At 41.7% G+C, this 18150-nt stretch overlaps 3 protein-coding genes across 5 annotated transcripts in view; 1 reads left to right on the forward strand and 2 right to left on the reverse strand.

Moving 5' to 3' along the window:
• Positions 1 to 2183, reverse strand: part of stim1 (stromal interaction molecule 1) — a 76105-nt gene extending 73922 nt beyond the window's left edge. Inside the window, exon 1 of one of the 2 annotated variants that reach the window (XM_045723313.2) lies at positions 2063 to 2183. The gene's annotated coding sequence lies outside the window, so the exon portion shown is untranslated. The remainder of the gene's footprint in view (positions 1 to 2062) is intronic. The other variant, XM_045723311.2, reaches the window with a different exon arrangement.
• On the forward strand, positions 1989 to 5036 carry LOC106613190 (rho-related GTP-binding protein RhoG). Its single transcript, XM_014215203.3, has 2 exons — positions 1989 to 2257; positions 3370 to 5036. The coding sequence occupies exon 2, from the start codon at positions 3396 to 3398 to the stop codon at positions 3969 to 3971; it is 576 nt and encodes a 191-aa protein (XP_014070678.1). The 5' UTR covers positions 1989 to 2257; positions 3370 to 3395; the 3' UTR covers positions 3972 to 5036.
• On the reverse strand, positions 4428 to 17860 carry LOC106613189 (acyltransferase PGAP2). Of its 2 annotated transcripts, none has more exons than XM_014215202.3 (6): positions 17427 to 17860; positions 17021 to 17186; positions 16680 to 16929; positions 16261 to 16367; positions 9126 to 9234; positions 4428 to 6621 (listed from the first exon to the last, which is right to left on the reverse strand). In XM_014215202.3, the coding sequence occupies exons 2-6, from the start codon at positions 17183 to 17185 to the stop codon at positions 6491 to 6493; spliced, it is 762 nt and encodes a 253-aa protein (XP_014070677.1). In that variant the 5' UTR covers position 17186; positions 17427 to 17860; the 3' UTR covers positions 4428 to 6490. The 2 variants fall into 2 exon arrangements, with proteins under 2 accessions (XP_014070677.1, XP_014070676.1); XM_014215201.3 differs by having other exon boundaries at positions 17021 to 17191.
• Positions 17861 to 18150: the final 290 nt, after the last annotated feature.

The following is an 18150-nucleotide window of genomic DNA, read 5'->3' on the forward strand; positions in this document are numbered from 1 at the left end:
TTGTTTTAGAGAATTTGGCTGTATGTTCAACTGGCCTCACAACCGCAGACCACGTGTAACCACGCCAGCTCTGGACCTTTACATCTGGCTTCTTCACCTGTGGGATCATCTTAGACCAGCCACCTGGACAACTGATGAAACTGTGGGTTTGCACAACCAAAGAAGTTCTGCACAAACTGTCAGAAACCGCTTCAGGGAAGCTCAAGTATGTGCTCGTCATCCTCACCAGGATCTTGACCTGACTGCAGTTCAGTGGGCAAATGCTAATTTTCAATGGCTACTGGCACGCTCGAGAAGTATATTCTTCACGGATGAATCCCGGTTTCAATAATACCTTGCAGATTGTAGACAGCTTGTATGGCGTTGTGTGGGCAAGCGGTTTGATGATGTCAACGCTGTGAACAGAGTGCCCCATGGTGGCGGTGGGGTTATGGTATAGTCAGACATATGCTACGGACAACAAATACAATAACATTTTATCGATGGCAATTTGAATGTACAGACATACCGTGATGAGATCCTGAGGCCCATCGTCGTGCCATTCATCTGCCGCCATCACCTCATGTTTCAGCATTATAATGCACTGCCCCATGTCGCAAGGATCTGTACACAATTCCTGGTAGCTGAAAATGTCCCAGTTCTTCTATGGTCTCCATACTCACTAGACAAGTCACACATTGAGCATGTTTGGGCTGCTCTGGATTGACGTATACAACAGCGTGTTCAAGTTCCCTGCAATATCCAGCAACTTCACACAGCCCTTGAAGAGGAGTGGGACAACATTCCACAGGCCACAATCAACAGCCTGATCAAGGAGATGTGTTGTGCTGCATGAGGCAAATGGTGGTCACACCAGATACTGACTGGTTTTCTGATCCACCCCCACCTTTTTTAAGGTATCTGTGACCAACAGATGCATATCTGCATTCCCAGTCGTGTGAAATCCATAGATTAGGGCCTATGGAATTTATTTAAATGGGCTGATTTCCTTATATGAACTGTAACTCAGTAAAATATTTGAAATGTTTATATTTATATTTTATATATTTGTTCAATGTAATTAAAGAAGAAAATGGTCTACTTTAAAATGGAGATGGCCTCAATGGCGCTGCCTGTGCTCTCAAAATAGGACAGATACAATAATGTGGTGTCTATCTAAGTCTATGTAGGCTATCAGAACAAAGGAACAGTGGAGCTTATCGACTCATCAGTCCCACACAACTAAGCTCAAGTATGCCACCTTGAGGCTATAGGCTACACAACACTAGCAATAAAAGAGGAGAGGAGATGTGTTGACGGGGGAAAAGATGGGGGGCATCTTCTGATGGAACTGATGCCCCACATCAGAACAGATCTGAGCCACAATGGGATAGCCAGTAGGCCTTATCATGATAAATCCCAACTTCTTATAATAAAGGTGTATGATACACCTTGATCTGATAATATACTGTATCATAAGCTAATGCTAAATCATAAATTCTCAGTTTAAAGGCCCAATGCAGCCATGTTTATATCAATATCAAATCATTTCTGGGTAACAATTAAATACCATACTTTAATAGTTTTCCATTAAAATTTACAAAAATAGCTTTTTTAGCAATATAATATTTCTCAAGCAAGAATTTTGCTAGGACTGTCTGGGAGTGGTCTGAGTGTGGAGGGGAAAACTGAAAACTAGCTGTTATTGTCAGAGAGGTTTGGAACGCTATTTTGTTATTGGTCTATTAACCAATTTACTGCCTGGTGATGTCACCAGGCAAGCCAAAACTCCCGCCCATTGCAAACCTGAGGATTAGATGTTCTTGTGTAGATTATATTTTCAACCAGCAACAATCAGGAATAACACTGATCCCTTTTCTTCCCACTTCTACAGTGTTAGTTTCATCAGCTGTTGTACCATATGATACAAACACAGGAAACACTGAATTTTGTCTGCACTGGGCCTCTAACAACTATGTGGTTATTCCTATTCTGTACATTTGAATGTCAAATAAGGTAATTCATTGGGTAACAATTTTATTTAAAAATTCTGTTTAATATTCTACCAGCAACGTATACTTACAACAATAGCGCAGGCTGTCGTGGAGGGGAGACGATATACTTCCTCACAGTGCCATTATTTCTCAAGCGGCTTCCTCTCAACGAACACACACACTTCCTCCACTACAGCAACACTTTGCTTGACTGCTTTGACGCTCTCGGACAGATTGTAGGCTATATGTTCATACAAAACCTGCCATTAAAGATAGTATGTTTGGTGAGTCTGACTTGTTTTTAACCTTTGCATGTTTTTGTTGTCAAATTGTTGAAATGATGTACTACTACTGTATAATAGATATGTAGGCTGTAACACATAATCCTACGGAAGCACTTGGGTGACGCACCATTAGGCGAGGTAGCCAACTGCCGTTATAATTTTGGTAGGCGCTATTCTATATCAAAACTCTATAGGCCTACGATACGGCATGCAATGTTAAAATCCACAATTGCAATATTTATTTGTGACAGTTATTTTGTGTTTAATTTAGCCCATTCAAAGTTATAGCATGCTCTGCTCACTATAGTCAGCTCTTTCTCTGTAAAATGATGATAATGGTGAAAAACCTTTACTGTAATTTATGTTGAACTCTTTTTCTAATTTCAGGGTTACTATTAGGCCTTATTAACACATAGCCCTTTTCTTAATAATCTAGGTGAATGAAATGAGAAATGTACACGATCAGAATGCTATGGCCTCGTTGATGGCCTAGAATTAGTGAAATTCACCTATCATAGATATTCAGTGGATAGGCCAATGGTATGCAGCAGTGGTGGTAGGCATACAAAGGTTTATTGGATTTGATGAACTATCCCCAGTCAGTGTACAGTGAAGTACATTTCAGTGCTCCCAGGCTCGGGTCCCTGTAGACTGGGTTTAGCTATATTCTCATTTTCTCCAACACCCTCAGAGAGCAGTGGGAAGAGTCCAGCTCTCCTCTCTCACAATGAATTACAATTACTGCATGTATTTCAAACTCTCCAGTCTCCACCCATATTTTGTAGTTTCAGTGTTCACGCTTGAATTCATGTGGAACACAGGCCTTATGTACTGTAACTATAAATGAAGTAGGCCCACAGATGTTCAAGTTGAAATGAAAGCCAGTAGTTAAACAAAGATGGATATAAATAAATAGTGTCGAACTGTACTGTGTAAATGAGGGTGTGAGAGTAATGTTCGTACCCGATAAAGTGTGAGAGCAATTTAAACCACAAACCTCACTTTCAACAGTTTAAATTTGTTGGGCCTTAGCCAGTGTCTCTCTTTTGGTGTAAAGTGCATCTGAACATTGTAGCCTAAAGTGCATTTCTCCCTGTGTTCCTCATGTCCAGGTGTCTAAGACAGTGAAGGGGTCAGAATGCAGAGCATCAAGTGTGTGGTGGTAGGAGACGGTGCAGTAGGGAAGACCTGCCTACTCATCTCCTACACCACCAACGCCTTCCCCAAGGAGTACATCCCCACTGTGTTTGACAACTACAGCGCCCAGGTGACTGTGGACAGCAGGACTATTAGCCTCAACCTGTGGGACACAGCAGGCCAGGAGGAGTATGACCGCCTGCGCACCCTCTCCTACCCCCAGACCAACGTGTTTGTCATCTGCTTCTCTGTCGCCAGCCCCCCCTCCTTTGAGAACGTCAAGCACAAGTGGCACCCAGAGGTCACCCACCACTGTCCCAATACGCCTATTCTACTGGTGGGCACCAAGAAGGACCTGCGTAATGACCCAGAGGTGTTGAAGAAGCTTAAGGATCAGAACCAGATGACCATCACCCAACAGCAGGGCACCGCCTTGGCCAAGCAGATCCAAGCCATCAAGTACCTCGAATGCTCTGCCCTCAACCAAGACGGAATCAAAGAGGTGTTCGCTGAGGGTGTACGGGCCTTTCTCAACCCACAACCTGTCGCCACCAAGAAACCTTGTGTGCTATTGTAAAGGCAGTAGAGATACTATCACGTATGCAAATCAAACAGAACAATATTAATTAATTGAATGTGTGTAAACCATTGGAGTTGATTTTATTGTGAAATATGTTTTTGTTGTACTGCCGATAACAAACACTGCCATATCAAGACTTCCTTGAGACAAGGGGATCATTGAGGCAGAGGCATTGGCTCAAGATGGATGCCTCGAAACTGAGCCAATGTTAGGTAGGCAAGAAGGGCCTGAGTCAAATGCTGTCTGTAAGAATCCTTGCTTTTGTATATCCATTATTTTGCCCTCTTCCTTTATAGCAATTGACAAACAAGACCTGAGACTTTCTGACGAGGAGATACATTTTCTCATTTATCAGTGCTTGTATTGTTGTCACATTCTGACATGTAATGGCCTTCACAAAAATAATTTAAAAAAAATCAGGAATTGAAATACCCATACTCCCATAATGAATACTTTTATTTTTTTACAAATATTTTGTTGTATCATAGATGTGTGTTTTTGTGCACCATCAGGTGTGCTGTTAGTGCTAGTCAACTTTGTCTGAATGTGTTGAATGCTGGACACAAAAGAGGAAATGCAGAGAGAGGTTTTTTGATAAGAAATGCATAGGCTGATTTTCCTATCGAAGGTCATTAGTCAGTGTGTGTGTGTGTGTGTGTGTGTGTGTGATAGAGGAGAGGAGAGAGACGGGAGAGGAGAGAGAAATAGAACCTGGTTGTAACTTCTCTCTGAAAGTCCTTAGCTTATTATCTATTTTAGTTAAGTTGGGGTTCTAGATGTTTTAATGTTGTGTAACTATTTTGAGAAGGCTATGACCACACTCTTCGAGGGTGTCTCAGGGTTGGGAAATACAAAAAAACACATTTCCAATTCAAACATAAGCACCCACCAAATTATTATTATTATTATTACATCTTCTGTACTGTTATAAACGAGAGATAGAAATTGTGTGCAAACTGTAGTGCAGATTACTGTGACATGTGTTTATTCTTATCATCAGGAACAGCAAATAAATGTGTTGATCAATGCATACAATTAAATTAATACTTCAAGAATGCCAAACCCTTTCCAATGTAGTCATGGGATGTGATAGAAACCAGCATGCTAAACAACGATGACGTCCCTGATTTGCCTGTGAATGATTTGGAAGTGAAATGATCCAGCTTGCTGTTACAGAGTTGTGAAACATACATTTTCATTTGTTGCACAATCACTGTCCTCTCCCATACCTCAGGCCACTGGACTCATTTGACAGTGAAATAAGGCCTCCGTGCCTTTGCTCTGCCTGCTGGATAAGACACCTCTTTGTGTGAGAGCAGTGGAGGGACATACAGATAGATGTCCTTACTGTTTTAGTATAGTATATACTGTATGTGCCTGTATACAACACCCACTCTAGTACTATCTGGATCTACCTCTCCATCTCATTCTCTCTCTCTCTGTGTGTCTCTGTCACTCTGTGTATATATCTCTCTCTCTCTCTCTGTGTCTCTCTCACTCTGTGTCTCTCTCTCTGTCTCTCTCACTCTGTGTATGTCTCTCTCTCTGTCTCTCTCTCTCTCTGTCTCTCTCACTCTGTGTATGTCTCTCTCTCTCTCTGTCTCTCTCTCTCTCTCTCTGTGTCTCTCTCACTCTGTGTATGTCTCTCTCTCTGTCTCTCTCTCTCTGTCTCTCTCACTCTGTCTCTCTCACTCTCCGTCTCGCTCACTCTCTCTGTCTTTACAAATGAGGAAGTACATTTACTTGTAACTTCCTTAATTTAGGTTGTGGACCTCACTGACTGACTGACTCACTAAAAATAAACATGTTATGTATGGTAAATAACTAAAACGTTCTGAAATAATTGTTTAATAAAGCTTAATGTTTACAAAACAAAATCACTATTAGACTATTAATACCTTTAAGATGTCTCTCTCTACTTGACAATATACAAAATCATATTTGGATTTGTCCACAGTTCGTGATGCATTTAAAAATACTTTCTACAAAGAGCTGAAGACACTCTCTTCAGATCACATCATTGGCAACGGTCAGCATTTCCCGAATTTCACAAGTTATAAGTCATAGACACGTGAGCATGACTAAAGAAGGACATACTCTTAAGTCAAGGTGATCAAGTCATAGACACGTGAGCATGACTAAAGAAGGACATACTCTTAAGTCAAGGTGATCAAGTCATAGACACGTGAGCATGACTAAAGAAGGACATACTCTTAAGTCAAGGTGATCAAGTCTCAGATGCCCCACTGTCCCAAATCATAGAGGACTCTAAGTCTGTCATTTATCATACAGTATATTAATATCAACATTATCAAAATGTTGGTACAGTAGGATTGACTTTCAGGTTGAACAGTCCAGATAAATAAAGTGATTATTTACAGTCATGACATCTGCCATCATGTAAATATATGGAAGAAGGCGCTCTCTTCCTGCACCTCCTCCTCTGCAACAGCATCATCTCCGCTAGGTGTGTTCTGAGTGGTTGAACACCTGTCACCTGACCCTCTGTTTCCCAGTCAGAAGTCTTTACCCTCCTCTGGTGAGATGACCACCATCTCTCTGCTCTTAAAGTCCCAGAAGGCTGTTAGGTGGAAGGCCATGTTGGAGAACACCACACAATACTCAAACAGGGCGAAAAAGGTGTAGCCTGTGGAGGAGACTTTTATGAACACTTTAACAAACAATGTAAAATTAAAATATACTTTTGTATCATATAATGCTTAAAGGTTATGAACAATCAAAATAATGTTTTTCATGAAAATTTCTGTTATCTGAAGGAAACCAAATGAAAGTATGATGACCAAAGTATGAAAAATGACTGTTGCTTCTACATTGATACAGTTTGATCATAAAGTTACTGGTCCCCTCCCCCATGTCAAACACTAGGATTCATTATTAAGGGGACAAGGTGACATCACCTTAACTTTCATTTTAATACACCAATTTTAAACACGATATACTCTTACCTTATTTAAATAAGTACCGCCTTGTAACCAACATCGGAGAAGGCGTGTTTGTGTTTGCAGAGAGGCGCGGTTTATATAGCTAGATAGCTACTCTACTGATGCCAAAATTTGACTGTAGGGTGTCAGCAAATCTAATTAAAACTTGACCCTATTCATGTATGGCAACGATACGTCTATGTTTCCCCTTTCATCTGTGTCAGCTAGTTACTGGCTAGATAGGTGTTCAGCCAGCATGGAACAAAAGGCGGGAATGGGTCGTTCAAAATTCAACTTCAAGACGCAGTTGTCAGGTCAACACATCGGTCATTGCTGCTGTGATCTGCATCCCAAGATCCCTGCCAAATGGTGTATATATACACATACACATATACATACATATATATATACTACCGGTCAAAAGTTTTAGAACACCTACTCATTCAAGGGTTTTTCTTAATTTAAAAATTTTCTACATTGTAGAATAACAGTGAAGACATCAAAACTATGAAAAAACACATTTGGAATCATTGTAGTAAGCAAAAAAGTGTTAAACAAATCCAAACAAATTATATATTTGAGATTCTTCAAATAGTCACCCTTTGCCTTAATGACAGCTTTGCACACCCTTTAAATTGTTTAACTTGGGTCAAACGTTTCAGGTAGCCTTCTACAAGCTTCCCAAAATAAGTTGGGTGAATTTTGGCCCATTCCTCCTGACAGAGCTGGTGTAACTGAGTCAGGTTTGTTGGCCTCCTTGCTCGCACACGCTTTTACAGTTCTGCCCACAAATGTTCTATAGGATTGAGGTCAGGGCTTTGTGATGGCCACTCTAATACCTTGACTTCGTTGTCCTTAAGCCATTTTGCCACAACTTTGGAAGTATGCTTGGGGTCATTGTCCATTTAGAGGACCCATTTGCGACCAAGCTTTAACTTCCTGACTGATGTCTTGAGATGTTGCTTCAATATATCCACGTAATTTTCCTGCCTAATGACGCCATCTATTTTGCGAAGTGCACCAGTCGATCCTCCTGCAGAAAAGCACCCCTACAACATGATGCTGCCACCCCTGTGATTCTCGGTTGGGATGGTGTTCTTCGGCTTGCAAGTGTCCCCCTTTTTCCTCCAAACATAACGATGGTCATTATGGCCAAACAGTTCTATTTTTGTTTCATCAGACCAGAGGACATTTCTCCAAAAAGTACGATATTTGTCCCCATGTGCAGTTCAAACCGTAATCTGGCTTTTTTATGGAGGTTTGGAGCAGTGGCATCTTCCTTGCTGAGTGGCCTTTCAGGTTATGTCGATATAGGACTCGTTTTACTGTGGATATAGATACTTTTGTACCTGTTTCCTCTAGCATCTTCACAAGGTCCTTTGCTGTTGTTCTGGGATTGATTCACACTTTTCGCACCAAAGCACATTCATCTCTAGGAGACAGAATGTGTCTCCTTCCTGAGCGGTATGATGGCTACGTGGTCATATGGTGTTTATACTTGCGTACTATTGTTTGTACAGATGAACATGGTACCTTCAGGCGTTTGGAAATTGCTCCCAAGAATGAACCAGACTTGTGGAGGTCTACATTTTTTTCTGAGGTCTACATTTTTTTCTGAGGTCTTGGCTGATTTCTTTTGATTTTCTCATGATGTCAAGCAAAGAGGCACTGGGTTTGAAGTTTGGCCTTGAAATACATCCACAGGTTCACCTCCAATTGACTCAAATTATGTTAATTAGCCTATCAGAAGCTTCTAAAGCCATGACATCATTTTCTGCAATTTTCCAAGCTGTTTAAAGGCACAGTCAACTTAGCGTATGTAAACTTCTGACCCACTGGAATTGTGATACAGTGAATTATAAGTGAAATAATCTGTCTGTAAACAGTTGTTGGAAAAATTACTTGTGTCATGCACAAAGTAGATGTCCTAACCGACTTGCCAAAACTATAGATTGTTAACAAGAAGTTACTTTGTGTATCACCAAATTTCCTTTAGATGATGTTACTGCAACACTGCTCACTGCATCCAAGTTGATTAACATAGGCGTTTCAAAGAGCTGTCAGTCAATGCGAACTCATGAATATAATCTCCCCGCCCACTCAGCCTGTCTTTTCAAACTTCATGGTAGTTAGCCATGAGAGAAAAAGTACTTTTCAGAATGACTGCTCATGACATTTAATTAACATAATGATGCTACAATATACTTACTCCCTTGTTCACAGTACATGTTGTGTTTCCAGTAAAAGTAAGCAGCCAAGCAGCAGAAAGCGATGTTGAGGATCAAGCAGCGGATTTTCCAGTGGAAAGATTTCACGTCCTGTGTGTGAAAAAAGAAAGAGCGATTTGATAGAGAAAGATTGCAATACTAAAACATTATGTTGTGTACTTAACTACTGTGTATTTGTACTATGCGATTGCAATGGCCTACTTTATAACTTGAACAATTAAAAACATTTCATTTATCTAGGTTGAGGAACACAATGAGCAGTCTTAATCAAGCCCCCTCTGAGAAACTCTTGAGATGCAACATCAGTAACACATTGCAGCTGGTGTAAAAACAGTTTCAGCCACATCCTTCCACAAATACTATTTATACTGCAGATCACTGGCAGCATGTGTCTCAAGCAAAAGCATTTTTTCTATTTACTGGTCCCACCCTTAAATGCCCACAATAGATTATCATGACACACGATTACAAGCCCCATATCAAACCATTATCCAACAGCAATTTCCCATAAAAATGGTATGACAGAGTGGCAGCCTAATACTACTGCATGTCAGTGGCGGTCGGTGCTGTTCATGATCAGGGAAGACGATTAATAAAAAAATAAAAACATTATGAGTATGGCCTTATTTCTGATACAGCTTATTGGACGATTGTCATTCATATTCCATTCACCCAGCTCAATGTAACATTGATAGGTTTAGGCTAGTACATGTAGGTGCACAGGTATAGAGTAATTAGAGTAATCAAGGTGATAGACAGTGACACATTCAATACCGCATTGTACACTCTGGTATTTTTATCCCGTTTTGTTACGTTTGCTTCCAACAGAATCGGCGGAATGAATACACCCCTGATCACACGCAAATACAGTTCAATTTCACACAGCCACATACAAACCGCATGATCACTTTGCTCATTCTATACATAATTCCTTCTTGTAACTATCTACGCGCTCTCCTCCTCTCACCTTTTCCTTTCGCTTGGGGACTTCAGTGCACAACACATCAGATGTCTGTGACCAGGTGAAAAAGCCAAACCTTCATATCATGCCCACTAATGTTACACAAAGCCTAGATCATTGTCAAGTCTTAGTCATCATAGATACTAGAACTAACTCGTTAGTAAACCCACTAGAATCATGCAGTACAGTGTACAGTCCGAAAGCAGTTTAGCAGTTACACAGTCGGGCCCCGGTGGCAATAAATTAATAAAACCAAAAGCTTACCTTGACTTGGAAGAGTTCCAGTGTTGGATAGCCATAGCCAGCTAGCTAACATAGCATTAATTTATGTTTTTGCCGGGTGTTTGAGTAGGCTAAACTAGCTAACTGCATTACTAGCTAATTGAAAGAAAAACAAAATACAACCAAATCTCTCTCTCTCTCTCTCTCTCGCTTCTCCTTCATTTTGGAAGAAATTAATTTGTTCAAAACTGTTCAACTATTGTCTTTCTCTCTCTTTGAGTCAACTACTCACCACATGTTATGAACTGCAGTGCTAGCTAGCTGTAGCTTTTAGTACTAGATTCATTCTCTGTTCTTTTGATTGGGTGGACAACATGTCAGTTCATCCTGCAAGAGCTCTGATAGGTAGGAGGACGTCCTCCGGAAGTAGTCATAATTACTGTGTAAGTCTATGGAAGGAGGTGAAAACCATGAGCCTCTTAAGTTTTGTATTGAAGTCTATGTACCCAGAGGAGGACAGAAGCTAGCTGTCCTCTGGCTACACCATGGTGCTACCCTACAGAGTGCTGCTGAGTCCACTGTAGATCTTCATTGCAAAGCAGTGTGTTTAAATCAATTATTTGGTGACGTGAATATATTTAGTATAGTTTTATCTTAAAAGGATAACTTTTTTAATGTTTCACTATTTTTATTTTTATGAAATTCACTGAGTATGGTCCTCCCCTTCCTCCTCTGAGGAGCCTCCACCGCTGTATGTAGCATGTCATCTCCAAACGATGTCCAGCAGCCCTTACAGGAACCAGTATTTTTAGCTAACATTCCACTCCTTGACACTCCACATCATTGCCAAATCAGACTGGGTTTCCACTAGTTACCACAGCCAAAAAGTCAAAATTGGCTACATCATAAAAATGCATAAAAACAAAAATTTGCTTTTTGGTCTTAATTTAAGGTTAGGGTTAGGAAAAAGATTAGGTTCAAAATCTGATTTAAGAAGGTAATTGTAGAAATAGGCGGGGTTTATGACTTTGTGGCTGTGGTAACTAGTGACGACCAAGAGGCTGGCCTTTCGGCAATGTAGCTGGATTTACGGAGTTGCTCATTGTTGTTGGAAATAACATTAATATGTTCCATGACAACACGTGGATCCTCAAAAAATATATAATTAGAATCAAAAACAAACAGTTTGCTGTTAGCTAGGCAAGTTTTTGTATTTTGAAGCTTAATATCAAAGCAAAGAGGTTTTGTGTTTGTAATTGAAGTAGCTACAGAATGTATTTAGTTTGAGAATTTAGACGTGAGCTAGCAACTTTTGACAGACTTGTTTTGTCCGGACAAAAAAGAACTACCAACATGTTCCGTGGAGAAAATAATGTGATACACGAGTTCCAATATTTGGATAATCGTTGCGATTGGTGGATAGCTGTGAGGCTTATCAACAAGGATCAGCTCCTCTGTTCTCGAGAATGTTCATATTTGAAGATGGCAGAAAGCCAGTCTCTTTGACAATGACAAGGAGTGGCAAGGAGTGGAATGTAAGATACTGGTACTCAGGCTAGGCAAGTATATGCAATGAATACATTATGTGGACGTGTGCAAGCCAAGTTCGAGCACGGTTAATGTGTTTGTGCTTGCTACAATCTCTGCGTGTGTGCATGTGTGGTGCACATGACAGCCTACACTCCCAATGAGTTGTGTGGAGGAGTGTGTTGGTCACAGCCCCAGACTGGGTCAGGAAACAGCTGTTCCTCCAGAACAGAGGCCCGGGTACTGACAGTGTAAACACAGCCAGAGGCTTCTTCCAAGTCTGACTGAACAGACCCACCCTATACCACCGATCTGGTTGGGATCAAAATGCTGGTATTTCTCCTGGAGTCCTAACACAGAAACACCCTTTACCACCGATCTGGTTGGGATCAAAATGCTGGTATTTCTCCTGGAGTCCTAACACAGAAACACCCTATACCACCGATCTGGTTGGGATCAAAATGCTGGTATTTCTCCTGGAGTCCTAACACAGAATAACAGTGCTTCAAGTCCCTCAACCATATAGTAAGAACTTAAAATGAGAGACTATATAAATAAGATTTAGCTAGAACGATTGACATGGGTAAATACAATAGACTGGAGCACTAAAGGCTCAGTCACCAGGCAGTATGCATCAGTGTGAGTGAAAGGAAAGGACACAGGGAGATTCTGTCTTCTCTTATACTCCTCCGTCCTCCTCTCCTCCGTGACCCGGAAACCGATAAGCGGTCGAGTGTGTCAACTCAATAATATGTGAACAGAGAACTTTGCTTCTCTCCTCAATTGCCTCCTACAGTCGAAGATACTCATGTGTAGTGCAAAGTGTTTTCAAATCTGCCGCACCCCCTTTGAATCAGCCGTTGTATTCTCAAAGGAGAAAACATTTTTATACACGAATTACCCTTTTATCTATAAAATGTCTCACACAACTAGCTAAAATAATTTGTTCTACTTTAGGCATTTATTTTAGGATTCCACCCTTGTAAAGGTCATTTGTAAATGACGTGCTAGTGGAGAAGAAGAGTTTAATTTCATACAAATGCATTTGTTTCCATGTTTCCTCTCCTTCACTACTCTCCTCGATTATCTTTGACCGTTTTCGAAAGGTGGCAAGGAGAGGATGGAGAAGAGGATGCGAAGAGTCAAGTAAAACCATTTGAGAATCTCTCCACAGTTTTGAACTGCACTTGACAATGCCATTTCATCAGGCTGCAGTAGTTGACTTCTACTCTAGAGGGCTCTATTGTCGACATTGCAGACAAAGTAACCAATATTTTTTTATTTCAGCTTTATTTAACCAGGTAGGCTAGTTGAGAACAAGTTCTCATTTGCAACTGCGACCTGGCCAAGATAAAGCATAGCAATTCGACACATACAACAACACAGAGTTACACATGGAATAAACAAAACATACAGTCAATAATACAGTAGAACAAAAGAAAACAAAAAGTCTATATACAGTGAGTGCAAATTAGGTAAGTTAAGGCAATAAATAGGCCATGGTGGCGAAGTAATAACAATATAGCAATTAAACACTGGAATGGTAGATGTGCAGAAGATGAATGTGCAAGTAGAGATACTGGGGTGCAAAGGAGCAAGATAAATAAATAAATACAGTATGGGGATGAGGTAGGTAGATAGATGGGCTGTTTACAGATGGGCTATGTACAGGTGCAGTGATCTGTGAGCTGCTCTGACAGCTGGTGCTTAAAGCTAGTAAGGGAGATATAAGTGTCCAGCTTCAGAGATTTTTGCTGTTCGTTCCAGTCATTGGCAGCAGAGAACTGGAAGGAAAGACGACCAAAGGAGGAATTGGCTTTGGGGGTGACCAGTGAGATATACCTGCTGGAGCGCGTGCTACGAGTGGGTGCTGCTATGGCGACCAGTGAGCTGAGATAAGGCGGGGCTTTACCTAGCAGAGACTTGTAGATAACCTGTAGCCAGTGGGTTTGGCGATGAGTATGAAGGGAGGGCCAACCAACGAGAGCGTACAGGTCGCAATGGTGGGTAGTGTATGGGGCTTTGGTGACAAAACGGATGGCACTGTGATAGACTGCATCCAGTTTGTTGAGTGGAGTGTTGGAGGCTATTTTATAGATGACATCACCGAAGTCGAGGATTGGTAGGATGGTCAGTTTTACGAGGGTATGTTTGGCAGCATGAGTGAAAGATGCTTTGTTGAGATATAGGAAGCCGATTCTAGATTTAATTTTGGATTGGAGATGCTTAATGTGAGTCTGGAAGGAGAGTTTACAGTCTAACCAGACACCCAGGTATTTGTAGTTGTCCACGTATTCTAAGTCAGAGCCGTCCAGAGTAGTGATGCTGGACGGGCGAGCAGGTGCGGGCAGTGATCGATTGAATAGCATGCATTTAGTTTTACTTGCGTTTAAGAGCAGTTGGAGGCCACGGAAGGAGAGTTGTATGGCATTGAAGCTCGTCTGGAGGGTAGTTAACACAGTGTCCAAAGAAGGGCCAGAAGTATACAGAATGTTGTCGTCCGCGTAGAGGTGGATCAGAGAATCACCAGCAGCAAGAGCAACATCATTGATGTATACAGAGAAGAGAGTCGGCCCGAGAATTGAACCCTGTGGCACACCCATAGAGACTGCCAGAGGTCCGGACAACAGGCCCTCCAATTTGACACACTGAACTCTATCAGAGAAGTAGTTGGTAAACCAGGCGAGGCAATCATTTGAGAAACCAAGGCTGTCGAGTCTGCCAATAAGAATGTGGTTATTGACAGAGTCGAAATCCTTCGCCAGGTCAATGAATACGGCTGCACAGTAATGTCTCTTATCGATGGTGGTTATGATGTCGTTTAGGACCTTGAGCGTGGCTGAGGTACACCCATGACCAGCTCTGAAACCAGATTGCATAGCGGAGAAGGTATGGTGGGATTCGAAATGGTCGGTAATCTGTTTGTTAACTTGGCTTTCGAAGACCTTAGAAAGACAGGGTAGGATAGATATAGGTCTGTAGCAGTTTGGGTCTAGAGTGTCACCCCCTTTGAAGAGGGGGATGACCGCGGAAGCTTTCCAATCTTTGGGAATTTCAGACGATACGAAAGAAAGGTTGAACAGGCTAGTAATAGGGGTTGCAACAATTTCGGCAGATAATTTTAGAAAGAGAGGGTCCAGATTGTCTAGCCCGGCTGATTGGTATGGGTCCAGATTTTGCAGCTCTTTCACATCAGCTATCTGGATTTGGGTGAAGGAGAAATGGTGGGGGCTTTGGCGGGTTGCTGTGGAGGGTGCCAGGCAGTTGACCGGGGTAGGGGTAGCCAGGTGGAAAGCATGACCAGCCGTAGAGAAATGCTTATTGAAATTCTCAATTATAGTGGATTTATCGGTGGTAACAATGTTTCCTAGCCTCAGAGCAGTGGGCAGCTGGGAGGAGGTGCTCTTATTCTCCATGGACTTTACAGTGTCCCAGAACCTTTTTGAGTTAGTACTACAGGATGCAAAAGCCTTAGCTTTTCTAACTGCCTGTGTATATTTGTTCCTAACTTCCCTGAAAAGTTGCATATCACGGGGGCTATTCGATACTAATGCAGAACGCCACAGGATGTTTTTGTGCAGGTCAAGGGCAGACAGGTCTGGAGTGAACCAAGGACTATATCTATTCCTAGTTCTACATTTTTTGAGTGGGGCATGCTTATTTAAGATGGTGAGGAAGGCACTTTTAAAGAATAGCCAGGCATCATCTACTGACGGGATGAGGTCAATGTCATTCCAGGATACCCCGGCCAGGTCGATTAGAAAGGCCTGCTCGCAGAAGTGTTTTAGGGAGCGTTTGTCAGTGATGAGGGGTGGTCGTTTGGTCGCAGACCCATTACGGATGCAGGCAATGAGGCAGTGATCGCTGAGATCTTGGTTGAAAACAGCAGAGGTGTATTTAGAGGGCAAGTTGGTTAGGATGACATCTATGAGGGTGCCCTTGTTTACGGCTTTGGGGTTGTACCTGGTAGGTTCATTGATCATTTGTGTGAGATTGAGGGCATCAAGCTTAGATTGTAGGATGGCTGGGGTGTTAAGCATGTCCCAGTTTAGGTCACCTAGTAGCATGAGCTCAGAAGATAAATGGGGGGCAATCAATTCACATATGCTATCGAGGGCCCAGCTGGGGCAGAGGGAGGTCTATAGCAAGCAGCAACAGTGAAAGTCTTGTTTCTGGAAAGGTGAATTTTTAGAAGTAGAAGCATGAAAAACAAAAGCCCCTCTACTAACAGGAACTATACTATACTGCCTGCTTCACCAGGAAACTGCATCATACCACCAAAATAGTTAGTTCACTTCTTCATTCAGTTGACCGAACAACTAACTTCCCTTTACATTTCTGTCTTTCATGCAATTTCAACATTTCCTGATCAAGTACAGGGCTGAAGGGAAGGAACGATGCCTTACCTCAGGAATCAGTGAGTACTTCTTTATAACCAGCCACAGCCGACAGGTTAACACCATGTGGATAACAGAACTGGCAATGAACAGGACAAAACCTTCTTTATGGACAACTATGGGACAAAGAAGGACATGAAAGCTAAAAGCATACATGTACAACTGTATTAGTCATAACACTCACTGATACAGGTTATATGGTTTATAACTAGGGTCCATAGTTTTTCCTGGTCAGGTCATGTATCTGGAAAAACTCAGGGCCTTAGTTATAACTGCAAGAAATAGGCAAACCAAATTCTGTCATTTATCAAAAACATAATTTTATATCATGCAGCATATTAATCCATGTAAATGAGCAGCATATTATGCTGTAGGGCAGGCCTTATGCAGATTTATTCCCAGCTGACTAATTGTCAAAAGTCACTCACGGTATGTCTCATTGGATGACACGTAGGTGAGCAGCAAGAGGCCAAAGTTCTCAGTGATGGCACACAAGAAGTTGAGGCAGCTGAGCAGCCACTCCAGGAATCTTGTGGAGAAGCGGCCCTTATAGAAGTTAAAATAGGCCACGGCCACCAGGAACCTGGGAGCAGAGTGCAGGCCAATGCAGAAGCGCCAGATATGGCACTCTGGGCTCAGGCTTATGGAGGCACTAATGGAGGGCAGATAATTGGTAACCTAAACCCCCCCCCCCCCAAAAAAAAAAGACAGTCAGACCATTTATTTGCATGCATGCTACATTTTTAATAACAGGGACAGGATTGATTACCTTGCAATGTGTGTCGGTGGAGTCCTGGAAATGGAACACGGAGGAGATGAAGATGCAGGTAATTAAGCCAAGCAGTGGCAGACTGACGGTGCCCACAACACAGGAGGTGAATGATAGTCTGATCAGAGGCTTGTCATGACCCAGGACATGTGGACCCTGCAGCATCCTAGACTGGGACATCAGGGCCATATTTATCACTAAATAAGCATTTTAACTGAGAATGTTCAGATATGAACAAAATCATGTATAATAATGATATAGGCTAATTCTGGATTTAATACCTAGGTTTGAGAGTTTGACATGCCTCCTGCAAAATCATGCTGCTGTTTTCAGTGACATTAAGGCAGGACTATATATACGTTTGATCAGAAACATGCATAAAAATGATCTGAATATGATTCCATACCTCCTATTTGTAGGCTACAGCTAGGTCAATTGTTTACAGATATAGCTCTTGCATAGTCAGAGAAGGAAATGGCTTTTGTTGGCTTGAATTGGACTGTCACCACAAACGCCTGTGCATTGTCGCATATAGGCTACTGACTATGTTCAGATTTATCTTGTTCAGGTATTTCACAAATGTGTAATGTGGTCTCTAATTCATTAGCATCTGTTCATGTTCCCTTCAGCCCAGCACAACATGAACACCCAGCATCATCAACGCGAAGCAGAATAAGCTTTTAACCTGAATCCTCCCCCAGCTGCCATTTTATAAATATCTTCAATAATGTTTGAAAATAAATGCGGTACCAATGAAATGCGAAAAAAGTATTGAAGAGATCGGATTAAAATGTATTGCGATATCCGGAAGAGATAGCAAGGTACTGGCTCAGTAGTGACCGGATGGGAGTAGCTTATAAAAAAAACGTCGTCACATCAAGAACCAGTCATGTTACGCGATGTGTCTTTAGTGAAAAATCATTGGTGGCTGAAGTGTCACGATGAAGTGTAAGAAATTGAAATAATTGATAAGCCAACTTTATATCACGGGAGCTGTCCGTGGTGCTGTTCTTGCGCATCACCAAATGCTGTAGCCTTATCTTTGATAGCCTGGCAATGCAAGTTGCCTCATGAAATAACCATATACATACTTTGAGAAAATGGGGGTATTTGGAAAAGACTCAAGTCAA

This window comes from Salmo salar, chromosome 09 (assembly GCF_965601325.2).
Source record: "Salmo salar chromosome 09, fSalSal1, whole genome shotgun sequence".
NCBI lineage: Eukaryota > Metazoa > Chordata > Actinopteri > Salmoniformes > Salmonidae > Salmo > Salmo salar.